The following is a 16978-nucleotide window of genomic DNA, read 5'->3' as shown; positions in this document are numbered from 1 at the left end:
ACGCTGTCTTTAAATCTGTTTTGTGATGCACGAAAAAAAAAAGTTATACAGGTTTTATGTAACATGAGGATTTTAATTGTAAAACTTCAAAATCATTTTTTTGTGAACTCTACACTGCAGTTTCTAAACGAACATGTACAAGGTTTTATGTAGCGACCCATAGCTCCATCGGCTGGTAATTTATTAACATTACACTAGCCGTAGCTTGGTAATATTTACATTACATTGTCATTTAGTAGATGCCTTTATCCAAAGCGACTTACAAATGAGAACAATGGAAACAATCAAAATCAACAAAGGGGTTATGACAAGTCTCAGTTAGCCTAACGCAGTACACGAAGCAAGTTTTTTATTATATAATCCGATAGAAAAAGAATAGAGCAAGCTAGTGTTAGAGGCCTTTTTTTCGCTTTTTGTTAATTGTATATTAAAAAGAAACGAGAATATAGTGTTAGTTTTTTTTTTAAGAAAACAAGCAGTTAATAAATTATTTCTACATTATAAATTAGTTCTAGAATGATTTTATGGGGTAGACAGTACACCTTCGATAGCTCAGTTGGTAGAGCGGAGGACTGTAGCGGATAAACACTGACATCCTTAGGTCGCTGGTTCGAATCCGGCTCGAAGGAGTTGATTTTTTCCTGTTACAAAACATTAAATAATTGTATTTTAGGTTTATACTGATGCTGGCTACCCGAGTAGCTGACATTACATTTAACTTTGCAAACAAGGTGATTTTTTTTTGCTTTTCTTTCCTAAGTGTTTTTAAGTGTTGCTCATATGAATACAAAACATTCCAGTATTTTCAAATACAGTCGATAAACACATATTTACTTTAGTTTTAAACATTGTATTATTATTTTGACAGTCACGATTGGGGACTTTTATTTTGGAATGGTTTCACGATTCCTGTTGTTGTGAAAATCCCTATTTGAAGCGCTTTCTTCACGCTGTTCTCACGTGGAAACCTAAACATGGAGAATTCAAGTACAGAGAACGTTATTGATGACCAGGTGAAGAATGTTTTATAACCTTACCTATGTTTTGATTGTTCATATCAGTTTTGGCAGACTTGGTACGAACTGAATTCATACTAACGGTTAGAAAATTGTACTTTAAACGTGAATTAAATGATCGTGTGCTTCAGCCCTGAACAGTACAGTCACAATTATGAATTGGTAGTGGGTAATGCAGCTCAGAATGAGAATTAAATATCAAATATTGGATTGCAAGTCACACAGCATTACTTTCACCCTCCTCAGCTACTTTAATCTTGCATTCTGATTACTTAAAGGGGCCCTTGGTATTTTTCAAATAATAAAAAAGTATCGCTCATAAAAGCAATGAACAGCACTTATGAGAAATATCATTAAAATGATGTACACTTACGTTAGATGAAGAATTGACGTAAGTCTTCTATTTAGAAAAAGACTGTTTTATTGTACTTGTTGATATCACGTCACCATATCATGCGTTATGACAAAAACAACTATAACAATATATTTGCGTAATTATTTTTATATGAAGTGCTTTGTCATGTGTCAGTGTTCAAGTCATTTTTAAAGCATAAACAAAGGTATATAACGACAGAAGTTAAAGGCATAGTCAAAAACGCATTTAAATTGATTTAAATGTGAGAAATGTAGATTTGACACACGTGCAACCCAGTGTAATCATACTCATATACTTTTGTATTGTTTTCTTAGATCACAATAACATTTGTATTGTGTTTTAACTGTTACAATCTTGTTTCTTTTACAGAATCAAGAATCTGCAAAAAAGAAAATGGAATTATATAATACACCGTTTCAGACTGAAACCACATGTGATCAGAACTTTGGTTCTCATCTTGGACCAACAGATGAGCCATGCATCATTGGTCAGTCTGAACAACTAGGAGATCAGTGCAGCAGAGGTCAGCTTGGGCCAATAGAAGGCCTGTGTGCAGCTGATCAGTCTGTACACACAGGAGATCAGAGCTCCAGTGGTGAACTTGGACCAACAGCAGAACCTTTTACCAGTGATCAGTCTGGACCGACAGGAGATCAGAGCTCAAGTGGTCGACTTGAACCAACGTCAGAAGCGTTCATGACTGATCAATCTGAACAAACAGGAGATCAGGGAACTGGTGGTTCATCTGGACTGACAGCAGATCACTGCAACAGCATTCAGTCTGATCAAACTGGAGATCAGAGCTCCAGCGGTCAACTTGGGCCAACAGGAGAACCTTTAACCAGCAATCAGTCTGACCTGGCAGGAGATCAGATCTCCAGCGTTCAGACTGGACCTGAAGAGATCCAGAGTGGAATTGTGGTTAGCCCACACTCTGGGACTGGATCGTTGGGTCTGCTGAGCATGCAGTACAGAGGAAACAGCTCAGATGACAACTGTTCAGACAGGTAAAATAATAGGGCATTAAAATCTGTGCTTTGATATCTTCAGTTTAGAACCTCCTTCTGCCCTTGCAGCATCATATAAAGCGCATTGATGCTCATTTTATCATTATATACATAATGTATTAAAAAAACTAATCTGAATGATTATTGATTATTTAATGATTAAGTCTTTTTTATGATTCAGTGACTCAGACTCTTCGTCATCCACATCCTCCTCTTCATCATCCTCAACCTCTTCCTCCTCTGAGCCTTTAAATTTAGTCATGAACAATGCGGAAGATGACGATGAAGGTGTTGCCATGGGCAATGAGATAAAGCCTGTACCACTGAAAACCCAGGATGAGCTGCTTATCGGGGTGAGAGGGAGAGGCTAAGCGGCAATCTATAAACCAAATTCTATTGGCAAAATTTCTCAGTTTCCTGAGCTGTCCACTTGTAAATGTAAACTAAGAGCAATCTTAATGTCAGACATAAAAGAGAATGATTTTTAAGTTCTCTTCTCTTGTGTAGGACCTTCCTGCAGTGGAGAACCTCCACATCAGCCTTCCAGAAGATACAGAAATGGAGCCCATCGGCACAATATCAAGCGTTGTGGAGCAATTAGGTATACAGGCATCTACCAACCTAACCTCAAAGCATTTCCTACCGTTCAAGATTTTGAGGTTAATGTTTTTTAAATATGCATTTATTTGATAAAAAATACAGTAAAGCTTTAATAATGTGAAATATTATTACTTAAAACAACTGTGTTCTATGTTAATTTATTTAAAAATGCAATTCCTATGATGCAAAGTTTGAATTCTCAGCATAATTACTCCAGTCTTCATTGTCACATGTTCCTTTTTTTATTATAAATAAATATTTATCAGCTACAATTTAGCATTAAAAAACAATATTTATCAACTTTTTCCCCTATATTTTTACATCTTCCCTGAGAGGCACCATGCAGGTTTTGTCTTGGCTGAATTTAGAGGACATTTCATACAAAATTGATTTATTTTAGTGATTGTGGAGTCGTACAAGAACACACCACCACTGAATGAAGACAGTGTGTTATTCACCAAAAACAGAACCTCTATCGGCAAGGTCAGTAACCATTATACTTCTGTGGCCAATTTTATTTCCCAAACTTTTGTAACAATCCATAAAATGATCTGTTATCTTATAAGGTCGTGAGATATAAACTTCTTTTAGTTATATGACTTTTCATATTAATGAAATGCAATAATCAGTAGTTTTGTGGGACTAAAATATTGTTGGTTTCTCCTTAGATCTTTGAAGTGTTCGGTCCAGTTTGTCAGCCCTACTATGTTTTGAGGTTCAACTCCCATGACGACATCGACCAGAAGGATCTTAAAATTCGAGAAACAGTTTACTTCGCCCCCAAAATTAAAGATTTCACAGACTACATTTTTACACAGCTACTCCAAGAGTGAGTACCTCATAATTTGAGAGAACTTGGGTGTGCCTCAGTTTTACTGAAATACTTTAAAGCTGTGCTATTTTTCCAAAAAACTTTTACAAATTATTCCTCTCAAACTAGGACCAAGGGCTCAGATGCATCATGGAAAAATGACCAAGAGCCACCCCTTGAGGTAAATGTTCATCTATTTTGTAACAGTTATTTAGGAAATCAGGTCAACAAAGGCTTAAACTCTGGAATAGAGTGATAATAGTGATAATAATAAAAAGCACTAATAGTGCTTCATCGGTATTATCTGTTAATAAGTGATGGTTTAACCTCTCCTATGATTGTTTTTTTATTCTGTGTGCATGTAGGCACTTGATTTTAGTGATGATGAGAAAGAGAGGCTGGCCAAACAGAAGCTTAAAGAGCATAAGAGACGGCCACAAAACGATTCTGACTCAGGTGAGTCAAATTTATCTATTTTTTTTAATTACCGACGTGAGTTGAATTCGAACCTGAATGAGCACCACGAATAATGTTTATATGCGCTAACTGCTCTGTTAACCACTGTTTTCACTTTCCAGAGGAGGAATCAGACGCCCATAAAGGTCCGCCCCCTCATAAAGCCGGTCGGCGGAAGCCCCGACAGAACCGCAACGTTCCCCGTGAGCAGCACCACAATCGTGGCGGTGCTTTTCATAGCAACTATCACGCTCGCCCCCCCTTCCTACCCGACTACATGTTCCCCCCTCCAGATCCACACATGTTTCCCTTCCAGGGCCCAATGATGCCACCTTTTCCCAGACCGCCACCCTTTCACATGGGAATGGCCCCGTGGCCCCCAGGGCCCAATCAGGGCTTTATGTTCCAGCCCCCACCTCCACCTCCTCCACCACCACATAATCAGTAAAGCTGTGACTGAATCCTCTTTACAACCTGCGCCCTAAAAGGGATCACAATCTTTGCATACTAATACAACTGTATTCTGATGTATAGTAAAAGTCAAGCATAATGTATATTATTAGAGTGCAATTTTTTTATTTTGTATTAAAAATGATTCATTTTCAGAGTGTCTCTGTCACTGTTCTCTGTTTTTGAAGGTGCTTTATTCCATTTATTACAAGTATACATTAAAAATTAGAACTCTTTCTGATTTTAAAAGCACAGCTCAGAAGTAAAAAACAAAACAAAATGTTGATTTGATGATTATTACATAGTGTGTGAGAAATTAATAATACAATTTTTTAATAAAATTAATATAATAAATATAAACCAGCTATGAGAAGGTGTGATAAACGCTGTAATTAATAATTATTATTCAATGGGTCAATATACCCATATGAATACACCCATGATGGAATTAATTAAAATGTATTTTTCTCAAAGTCTGGGACATTAGAAGCAAGTGAATTTCTTATTGTTTCTCCATTAAATATTATATGAATTAATTAGTTGGGTGTTGGAGTTTTAAGACCTACATTTATTTTAATGTTAATCCATTTCAGATGATTTATTACAGCTCAAGTTTTCCAGCTAAGAACAGTGAGTGGTCTCTTTTTATAGACAAGATTGTTGCAATATAATTATCAGTTGTGTAATCTGAAGGCATTTGTTGAATGAAATTAGCAATATCTATGCACTTCTTCCTTTGGGTCAATAAAGCAGCATGAAGTTGATTCTGATTAATGCCAGAAAAGCATTTATTTATTGCACGAGGTGATATTTAGTCCAGTGCTTCTCAACCTTTTCGACTCCAAGGCCCATCTTTTTCCAAGACAATATTTAAAAGCCCTCCCATCTGAGATGATTTTATAAAAAATAAATGAACTTGTATATTTTTCTTTACTTAAGCTTTAAGACTTTTTTAGGCCCCTTGTTTGAAAACCACTGATTTAGTCCAATCTGTTCTACAATCAAAAATCATGCCCCTGGTCTATTATGTTCAAAATAGCATTGTTGTCATGCCCTATCCCATGATCCCATGTCCCTTTTACTACTGATATTATGAATGTCCCGGTCTGTTGTTTAGAAACTGTAATTCTGACCTCAGGAACCTGAGCGTTGTGACTCAAGGTTGCAGTGTGTTTCCAGCAGATTGGCAGAGCCCAGGGCAACGCAATCCGTCTGGGAACTGGCAGTTTCATTTGCTTCCGTGCAATATGGGGCACCTGGATGGAAAGCGTGGACTGCGTTTGCTATCTCAACTTGAAGCTCTGAAACAGTGTTATTACACAGTGACATGCCTCATTTATAACGGGGTGCATTTACATTTTTTACCTTTTTTTAAATCATAAATTTGCCTTAAAGCATTTTAAGAGATGTTATGCAGAACATCAACCTGTGTGGATATTAAATATACTGTATAAATATATGAAAAGCAGCATTCTAGTTTAAAATGTTAAAAATACTTTGCAAGTAACAGTTGACCAGAAAGATTAACTACACGCTGTTAGTTCATGTATCTCCTCTGATACAGAGAAGGTTAAATTTATTATAAAAACAATATATGGCATTTCAAAAATTCATTATTATCAGTGGATCAAACAGTCTGATTATGACAACTGTTATCCAATTGGCTCTACTAACTTAGTTTACCATTTTGACTTATAATTTCAAGACAAGCCTTGTCTTTGTCCGGCCAATCACATGATATTTTCTAGACCAGGTTAGCCTATGTTTGAATATGTATTTGAACTTAAATAATGAGATGGACAGTAAATTGGGACACTTTTTGCCATTGAGTCGACTGGGGAAAATGACCCAATTAACCCTGCATACTGTTATAGTTTTCACTTTTCAATAATAGGCCTACTTTGAATTTGTTTTATATTTTCAGTTTTAGTTCAAATTTAGCAATTTTTTGTGCTTTTGTCATTTTTAATGCTACTTTGTATATTCCGCTTAATTTTTAGTTCAGTTGTAGTTTTTGTGCTTTGACATATTTCAGTTAGTTGCCGGGGAAACATTTCAGATTTTATTAATATAATTTCTAATGTTTATATAATTTCTCATTTTTATTTTATCAATAACATAGTGACCACTACAAATGTTACTATTTGCTATTTATTTATATTTGTTCATGTGTATTTGTTACCAGTTATTAATAAACCTAAATAGTAGCATTAAAAATGGAGACCACCACAAAACGATCAGTTTCTCTGTATTTACTATTTAGGTATGTCTTTGAGTAAATTGAATTTTTTTTATTATATTCAGCAAAAAAAGAACAAAAAAGATAAATGGTCAAAATATCAATACACTGCTTTCAGACCTTGAGTAATGCCAAGAAAACAAGTTCATATTTATATAAAAAATATTAAAAATGTTTGTCTAATGTTTTAAAAACTTAAAATGAGTTGTCATTTTCTGCAAATAAATAAATAAACAAACAATATATTTATGTGTAATCTGGGAGAAATGTTGTAATTTCTCTTGTTTAAAAAATAAAACAAAATGTTATTTTATTTTTTATTTTTTCAGAGCTGCATAGAATGAAGGCTTAAAATAATAATCCTTTATAATATTTAATCAAACTAAGTAATAATTATCTAAAATAATTAATTAAAATAAAATGAATAATAAAATTAAATAATAATAAGAGTCAAATTGAATGAAATATATTACTATAAAATAAATATCTTACAACAAAATGTCTTATACCAAATTTACTTTTGGTTTTTAATTTGTTACTTTGCAGTCATCATGGATCCCAAAAACATCAAGATGTTCTCAAAAGCCAGCTGAATTGAATCTGTGAGACAATGGACCACACAAAGCAATCGAACAGTTAACAGATGAGAGTGAAAGATAAAGGGGGAACAAGAGAGCCTGAGTGAGCGCGAGAGAGAGAGAGAGAGAGAGAGAGAGAGAGAGAGAGAGAGAGCGACGGGGAGGGGAGGGGAGGAGAGAGGGAAGGAGGGAGAAGAGGAGAGGAGAGAGGGAAGGAGGGATGGGAGGGGAGGAGAGAGGGAAGGAGAGAGGGGAGGGGAGGAGAGAGGGAAGGAGAGAGGGAAGGAGGGAGGGGAGGAGAGGAGAGAGGAGGGTGCGCAGTAAACGACACATAACGCACAGCGAGTAACGGGAACGTAAGCTGTCAGAGTCCTGAGCTGCACACAGATCTCATTAAAGGTAAGCAGAGCAATGCTTTCTTTGTGTTTGAATGATCATGTTGCTGAAATACCTTTGATGCTGTGCAGGGTTTCAAGCTTTGTTTTGCACGGAGGAGGCAATAAGAAACAGAGCAGAGGAGAGAGGGAGAGAACTGCACAGTTGTTCAGAAAGAGCAATAAATCATCTGTAAGCAGTTTAGACTGTGATTTCTGCAGTTGTTTAGAGGGATATTGAACTGATCTCTGTGTGTGTGTGTGTGTGTGTGTGTGTGTTTCAGGATGTATCAACCGTCGCAGCACAGTGTGTGTGGAGCCTGACATTCCTGGCAGGGCTGAGTGTGATCGTCCCTCCTGTTTTCTGACCATTATCACTGCGCCTGCTTCACTGGCAAGCGTGTTGTTTGGACATCTAACCCCCCTGCAGCCCCCCACTCCCCACTTCCCGAGGCCTGTCGCCACGACAACCATGGACTGCGGATTGCGTCTGCCGCCCGTCATTGAGGAGGTCTTGGATCCTGCAGGTGTGTGTGTGATGCATCTACAGGTGTTCATTTGTGCAGTGGTGCATGGAAATAATTATTGTTTTCTCTCCCCCTACCTGCATCTGCATTGTTATCTGGTCTGCCATGAGGCAGAAGGATGAGACGGTCTTGCTGTCTTTGTCTGATGTTAAACAAAGACAGAGAGCTGTATCAGTGTCAGTCAAAGGAAAGGTTATGTGTGTATCTTGGTGACGACATATGTGTACGTAAACAACAAACCTCAAAACCTCAGAAACTGATATTATGATGTGATGCTGGTTTTCTGTTTACAAGTCATCTAGTGCAACTATGCTAGATATTAAGTTTAATATTATATTAATATTAAATTTATTTTCAGATAATATGTTTTGAGTTAAATTTATTTTTCTTAAGTCATTAGCAATTTTTTTTTGTTTTTGAAATCAAAGAAAAGGTTGTTAATTTTTTTAACACTAGCTTGCTGTATTCTTTTTCTATTCTATGTTTTCTTTTTATTTATTATATAATAAAACATTTTTTAAATAAAAACTTGCTACGTGTACTGCGTTAAGCTAACTGAGACGTGTTATAGCACGTGTATATCATTGCTCTTTTGTTGATTTTGATTGCTTCCATTGTCCTCATTTGTAAGTCGCTTTGGATAAAAGCATCTGCTAAATGACTAAATGTAAATGTAAAATAATAATAATCTTTAATAAAAAAGTTATTTACGAATTACCCTACATCATAGCTCTCAATTAACATTTGTGCCTAAACATATTCAAACTTTCCATACTTGCCAAATTTTGACACCATTGATTCTCATGCTTCTCATAACTAATCTTGTCAACCAGCCAAGTTTGGTGTACTGTGGTCTGCTTGTAAATTACAATATACACTTTGTATATTTACAAGTAAATGATTGTTGGAAAGGCTTTGAGGATGTGCAGCGAGGGATGATGGGAAACCAAATACTGACTTTCAGATATGTTGCATGCTCACTGGGGTGTTGTTATGAAACTATTATATTTTGAGTGTTTGGGCACATACATTTATAGGCACACTGTAATGCTGCAGATTTCTCCTTGGAAGGGCTTTTATGTCTTAAATAGCTGTTGTCTGAGGACTAGAGGGATTGTTTTTAATTCTGATCAAAAGCAGTGCCGTATGTGATCTTCAAAGCTTCTGTCCCACCTTCTCTATCTCCATTGCTCCTTTCCCAGAGAAACTTGCCTCCTGTGACAAGACGCACAAGGATGGTTTTACTTGATCTTATATGGTATTACTGCAGTAAATTGGGACATATGCTTCTATAGGTGGACCTGAGATGGGTGTTTGGGGAGCAAGAGAGGATCATTTTAACACATCACTTCCATATCACACTCCTTATTTGCAGTGCTTCCATGACAATTCCTTCTAAATGCCCTGCTGATTTAGCCAGCAGTGCTGGTGCTGCCTACCTCTCCTCCATCCACCAGACACCCACATGTTCCACATTATTCGAGTGCCACTTGCATTCCCTGTCCGCCCCCGGATGAAAACACACGTTCTTTCTCTCACCGCCCACATTCTTGGTGCCATAGCATTTACAAAGTTTAGGTCCAGTCAAACCCCAAAACTTTGCTACCACAGTTCATTCACATATAGAGGCCCTTTCTCATTTCATGCCTGTTTGAGTCTTTGTTTATGTGAGCTTAGAATATTAACGTCAAGAGATCGATTGTTAGGAATTTCTATGCAGTCTGTTTTTTTTCCTTTTCCCTCTGATAGAGAAGTCAGTTTTCGACACGTCTCTGTTTGTGAAATCTGCACTTACAATAGAAGTCATTGCAACAGGAAAATGTTAAAATGCAATACACACTATCGTGAAAGTATAACAAGACCTGCATTATACATCTCGTCTCAGTATGGGACAAGGGTAGTTGCATCATGCTAGTCACAAACATAATGTTTGAGTTTATGCTTGCTTATTAACCTTGTCTGTGCATGGTTTATTTAAGTTTTCAACTCTTATCATGACCATAAAGTTATTTAAAGGAATAGAATTTGCTGAGAATTTTCTCACCTTCAGCCCATCCAAGATGTAGATGAGTTTGTTTCTTCTTCAGAACAGATTTGGAGAAATTTAGCATCACTTGCTCACCTATGGATCCTCTGCAGTGAATGGGTGCCGTCAGAATGAGAGTCACAGCTGATAAAAACATCACAATTATCCACACTTATCCACCAATTATCCACCAACTCCAGTCCATCAGTGCCTTGTGAAGCAAAAAGCTGCATGTTTGTTAGAAACAAATCCATCATTAAGATGTTTTTAACTTCAACCTGTTGCTTTTGGCTAAAGTCTTCTGCTTTCTCCAGTAAAAAAGACATCTAGTCAGAATCAGGAGAGAAATATGTACAGATTAAGCACAGTTTAAAGCAAAAACAGTTCAAAACAGTTCTAAAAAATATTTATCAGCTGTTTGGACTCTCATTCTGACGGCACCCATTCACTGAAAAGGATCCATTGATGAGCAAGTGATGTAATGCTACATTTCTGATGAAGAAACAAACTCACCTACATCCTGCATGGCTTGAGAGCAAGTCCATTTTCAGCAAATTAAATTTTTTAGCTGAACTATTCCTTTGACCTGTTACTTTCACATAAAATGCAGAAAGATACTAGAAATGGACTGTTTACATATCATCTACATAGAATAGTCATTTGAAATGAGATTTCGGACAACTTTGCAGCTCAAAAGCGTTTTAAAAATGCCTCACGTCAAAGACTTTTCCTCAAGTGCGCTTTTACTATACACGTTTTGTTTGTTTCAACAATCTGAAGGATCTACTGAAGTTATTTTCTTTGATAAGTGGCAGCATGCCATAAATACTTATTTTGATCCTAGAACATTCCTTCGTTCTTGTTCATATGTTGTGGAGGTGACGTCTGAACTCCGAATGACACAAACAAGGCATACTGCAGTTTTCCTTCCTCCAAATCTTCCTCTCCTCCTTCCTGCGGGTTTCCTGCCCCGTCGCTCGCTGACCCCATCTCGGATGTGAGGAGTGGCTCTTTAGAGCGTTTCAGAAGACCTGACAGCAGGAATCTCAAGGGCAGTTCAAGTGAGATCACGCTCGGTTAGCAAAAAATAGTTACATGCACAGCGAGATAGTGTGTACGCTCCGTGTGTGGGGACCCACACACACACACAGAAAAACTTTCTCATGAGCGAGAGCGCAAGGAGTCCACCGAGAGCTCCAACTTTGAGAGTTTGAGAGATCCAACTCACTTTTCTTTCGTCCTGTCTTTGTGTGTGTGTTTTGTATGCTTTTTTTCAAAACAGTAAATCTGAACATGACCCATTCTACTTCTCTAATTCATCATTGTTGTAAAGGAAAAAAGGCTTGTTCTTCATAATCTTTCATCAAAAAGTTTCTCCTCATCTGAAATGACTTTTCTGATGATGTAACACAGATTGCATAGATGGGGGAAAAAATATTATTACCCCATTAGATTTTGACAAAAACTCACTGGCATTATGCAGTGGTGTTGTGGGAAGTTGCTATATGGTTGTTAAAGTGATCTGAGTGATTTAGAATGTTGCTGTGTGGCTACAAGGCTGTTTTAAGTGGTTTCTGACTGTTCCATGTCAAAGATACAACTCAAGCATCACTTTTGCATTTATGTGCTTAAAGGTGCAGTGTGTGATATTGACAGCTAGGGCTTGAAATGGGTACTGCAGTCTAAATTAAAAATCTTGGAGAGAATTGCTTCTCCTGTCCCTCATCCTCAGACTCGACGCTCACACGGGTTGCCAGATTGAGGACACTTCACAGGCAATGAGTCTTAGGCCCCAATCAGACAGAATGCGTTTTTTGCAGTGAGACGTGCCTTTTTTAAATGGCTTTTTATTGGCAGTGAGTATTTTGCTTGCTGTTTATGCGCCCCGGGCGCCTCGCATTTTAGCCGCCTGCTGCACCTTGTGCTTTTGTAAAAGTAAAAGTAAAAAAAAAGAAAAGCTGAAAAAGAGCAGAAAAGCGCCTGACCTCATTCGCATTTTTTCCATTGTCCAGTGACAAAAGTTTACCGTTGCTTGGAAAGTCCGCAGACTGCAATGATGGAGGAAAAATTTGTGGTGTTACCCGGAGCTGTATTTTGTAAGGTTTCTGTTAATATGACAGTTTACTTAACAGCAAAACCAAATATTTTAGAGCGCTCATGCTAATCCTTGATTAGACTGACAGGACATCTGATTTGGTGGTTGCCTAGCAACATTAAACAAACGCATCACACTGCTCTTTTCTAAATTTAACTAAAAAAGGCAGCGCAATGTGCATCGCGTTTTCAAACATGAAAAACGTGTTCTGTCTGATCGGGTCCTTACTCTGTAATTTGATGAGTTGATTTATCCTTATTTTAATATGTCTCTGGTCATAGAGATTTTTTAATGGATGCGGAGGCTTTTTTGGTTGGGTAGAATCTAGTGATGCCCGATATTGATTTTTTTATAACCTATACCGATACCAATTATTTGCATGTTTATATGCCCGATAACCGATATGTAGAACCGATATTTATTTACTGTTATAAAGTAAATAAACGACTGGATGAAGTAAGTCCATACTTCACTTTGGTTTTTCCTCCTTTCAGTCATCTTAACAATTTTTTTTTGGAGAATTAGCAGTCTTTCATGCAGGGCTCTAGACTCATTCTTCCCACTGGTCACACTTTTGCGACTTTCTCAGTTGGTCGCACTAGCACATAATTGTTTTTTTTTTTTGCTACAACATTTGATTAATCAATGCATGCTGATGAACATTTATCATAGTTTATAGTTATATGGTAACGAAAGTGTTCAACATTCCACTCGTTCTTTTTCATCTGTATTATTTGTGATTTAAATTTTGTGAACAGGAATTCCTTTTTTCGTACGCTTTCACTTTCACTTTCAAATTCGCGATCTTAGTGTAAGGTAATTGTCTGTTTTGCTTATATCTATACATACATCTATATCTACCATCTTGAAACTGGTTGAGTGACACCCTGGGGTAGTGGACTATTAATCTGAATTGAAACTGGTCTGTGGAAACAGGGAGTTTCCTTTTTTTTTTTTTAGAACTATCCAAAATCAAAGACAAAACTGGTCATATATGGGCAAATTACATTATGGAGTGGTGTGCTGTTAATCAAAAGTGAAACGTTTTTGTGGAAACATGGAGTTTTATTTTTATAACTATGTGAATTTACAGATAAATATGGTTATATGCAAGTTCATGAAAGGCTTTTATTTTGTTATTTCTCATCAGACAATTATTTTCATATTATTTGGAAATTCTACATTTAATATTACTCAACATGTGAAGTCATTTTCATTTTATCAGACCGTGTTTTTAAACATTTGTATTATTTAAAATGTATTTATTTACTCGTTCATTCATTCATTTATTCATTATTGACAAAAACTGGCTTAATAAATAAATGCAAGAGATCGCTTTTCCTTTGATCTGAGTTTTTACACGCTATTACCGCAACGCCTAGTATATGCGCGCACCACAAATAACGTGGTGGCTAGAATGACCGTGTTTTTCAAAGTGGATCTCTGATCCAGTTTGTTTGCTGGCTTGAAATGGCTGCAATAAGTATTTTTCACCAACTGGCAACCTGAGGTGTCAAAATACTATTGGTTACTGGCAGTGGGCGGAATCACACAGACCAAATCAAAAACAGACATTCCGACACAGAACACACATTTCAAAGTCAAATAACTGGTTGTAGTGTTGTGTTTGGAAAAACAAGTGTATGAACTTGTGTTTCCTAAATATCTGCAAACATATTATGGCATTTTTATGCTTTAGTACAGTCAAAAAAGCACATGCAGCACCTTTAATGTATCGCAATTACCATTACCAAGTAAAAGTATTATAATTGTTCACCCTTGTTCTTAATGTATATAATTTATAATGTTCTTTGAAAGATTGGTTTGGTGGTTTTTTTACATTATATAACTCCGATGACGAGGTTTTGTATGTAGTTTTTATGCCTGTTAAGTGTAAAAAGATACCAGTAGGAAATATTGGGGCTTGAGTGGTGGGGGGGTCTGTAACCATGGCAATAAGGCCAGAGCTTGTGAACTCCTGCAAACTTAAACGTCATGCAGCTCCTCCTTTTCCGTCTATGAGAGTGAGAAACCAATAGTCTCGTTTTCCAGTGCCGTTTTCTCCTCTCCGTCTCCCTTTTTCCTGCTTTCCACTTCTGCCTCTCCTCGCTTTCTCTTTCTCTTTCTCTTTCTCTTTCTCTTTCTCTTTCTCTTTCTCTTTCTCTTTCTCTTTCTCTTTCTCTTCTCTCATTCTACCTTTCCTCCTTCCAAGCCAGGGTAGAGTCAACATGTATAATTCATGCCTCTCCTCACTGCGCCAGAAATGTGACGTGCTCACAGACACACACACACACACACACACACATACATACATTTAAAGCACTCTAATGGTTCTGGGACCCGGTGATATCTCTTTTGAACACAACTCTCAACCTTTTATGCCACATTTATGCAGTCTCGTGTTCAAATATTTTATTCCAGCTTCATGGTGTTATGACGCTTTGGTTTTATTCTCTTGTTCTTTAAGAAAAAGCGTTTAATGTTACTTTCTTGTGTTTGTAGAGAAATGAATCCGATTTGGAAGGACACAGTGAGTGAGACTTCTTTGTACACGAGGCTTGTCTTACAGTTGTCTGCATTTATGTGTAATGGTCAATGATGTGTGTCGGTAAGGGTTTTGGTCTGGACGGCTCTACCACACAGTTGGCAAAAAGCTCAGATATCGTACTAACAGGACCAACAGAGATAAAGGATGTATGTGGTTTGTTCTAAATCTTTTATGGGCTTTTGTTCAGGACTAGGGAGCCTCTGGCTATTAAAATTAAACATTTAGGAACAAACATCCAAATAAAATACAGAATCGTTTGTTAAAGATGGTTGTTCAGAGGTGTTTTGTTTAGTTGAGTTCACAGTTTCTTACTAGAGAACTGAACAGGTTTTTTCATTTTTTCAAGATTTTTCAAGATTATATCAGATAAAATTGAGTTTGGACAGGCATAAAGAAATAATTATGAACCATTATAGTCACAGATGGAGCACACTTTCTTTTTAACTTACTCATTACGCTTGTATCAAAGTCTAGGTTGTCATCACTTAATGAGAACTAATTAACAGTTACACAATAGAGGAGAAGAGAGCAGGCATGGTGTGTTGATAATGCATAATCCTCCCCCACCTGTTAGGCCTCATTAATATTTCTGAAACACAGGTCTGTTCTTACAAGCGGATGCTGATTTACATTGTGTTAGTGTGCATTTACGTATGAGTCTTTTAGAACTATGCAAGCATTGTTTAATGCCTGTTTTTGGACGGATCACAATGTAGAAAATGTGACTCAACACCCTCCTATGCACTGTGCTTGCAATATTAAACCAAAATTGACCCCATTTTCTTGCTTAATAATGTCCTTATCATGCGGAATTCATCAGTACACATTATTGTAATGGAAAAAAGCCTTTTATGATATTTAATCAAACTTTTCTACGTCGCAGAAATTACTCATTTTCTGTCACTAAAACCTATATGAAAGATTATGTTGATTATTCTAGTTAGTGCTGTTTTTTACAAGAACGTTTTACAGAAATAGGGAACTTTGTCAATTATTTAAGAACTTTCATGCCTTTCCAATGTCATATTACTTAATTTTCAATGTGAAACAGAAAAGGAGGTGTTTCACAGAATGTCATGTAGACATGTGGAGCTCCAAAACTGACAAAAATGGCACCAGAAAAGTATTTCATGTGAGTTTACAGAATTTTTCCCCTCTACACTTAAACTCAAATTTTATTTCACATTTGGATGGATTCAAAACGGCACTTCATGCCTGGTTTGATGTCATTGATGCTAAATTGCTGTTGATTATCATGTTTCAATATGCAGAGTGCAAATGTTATTATCGGGTATTTTTCTCGTTTTTGCCCTTTTTCTCACTCAAAGCTACCTTTATGTCTTAGAAGGGTTTTGTTGACTACTTTTATGGTGCTATTTTTATATTTTAATATTTCAGTTAAGTAAAAAAAAATGTGTCAAAGCACATTGTGTCAAAGCCATTTTACAGAAAATCATGATGTTAGTTTTTATACTATCTTCATGCTTTACAGTTGCATTTAACAAATTAGAGTTGGGAAATAATATTTTTTTACATTTTACAACTATATGAACAATCAAGCAGTTGAAATTTGCTATATAGTATAGGCCTATATCATTTTACATGCATATACTTTACGCATGTATTCAGATAAAGTTGGATATATGGAGAAAAAAACTGTCACCTTTTACTTTTATTGAATGGAATAGTGCAGCATGAACATTCTGCAAAACTTATTCTTTTGTGTTCCACAGAAGAAAGTAAGTCATACAGGTTTGGAACAACATAAATGTAAGAAAAACATGAAAGAAATTTCATTTTTGGGGGGAAACTGTCCCTTTAAAAGCAATTAGCACCCATTACCCCTTTCCAATGCATCTGGTTTTCACCAGAGCT

At 36.6% G+C, this 16978-nt stretch overlaps 2 protein-coding genes across 2 annotated transcripts in view; both read left to right on the top strand.

Annotated features, from left to right (window-relative positions):
• Window positions 1–939: 939 nt before the first annotated feature.
• Window positions 940–4872, top strand: LOC306861400 (uncharacterized protein). Its single transcript, XM_079403626.1, has 9 exons — window positions 940–1013; window positions 1762–2399; window positions 2581–2752; window positions 2907–3000; window positions 3400–3482; window positions 3668–3828; window positions 3940–3991; window positions 4176–4266; window positions 4389–4872. Exons 1-9 carry the CDS (start codon window positions 975–977, stop codon window positions 4712–4714), a joined length of 1656 nt encoding a protein of 551 aa, XP_079259752.1. The 5' UTR covers window positions 940–974; the 3' UTR covers window positions 4715–4872.
• Window positions 4873–7709: 2837 nt separating this feature from the next.
• LOC306861697 (uncharacterized protein) overlaps window positions 7710–16978 on the top strand; it is a 32736-nt gene continuing 23467 nt past the window's right edge. Inside the window, exons 1-2 of the mRNA XM_079404101.1 lie at window positions 7710–7932; window positions 8192–8434. Coding sequence (XP_079260227.1) covers window positions 8380–8434 — 55 coding nt within the window. The 5' untranslated portion in view covers window positions 7710–7932; window positions 8192–8379. The remainder of the gene's footprint in view (window positions 7933–8191; window positions 8435–16978) is intronic.

Source organism: Barbus barbus (genome assembly GCF_936440315.1).
Source record: "Barbus barbus genome assembly, chromosome: 42".
Classification (NCBI taxonomy): domain Eukaryota; kingdom Metazoa; phylum Chordata; class Actinopteri; order Cypriniformes; family Cyprinidae; genus Barbus; species Barbus barbus.
The sequence above is the reverse complement of the archived record's forward strand: the minus strand, read 5'-3'. Positions and strand labels throughout refer to the sequence as shown.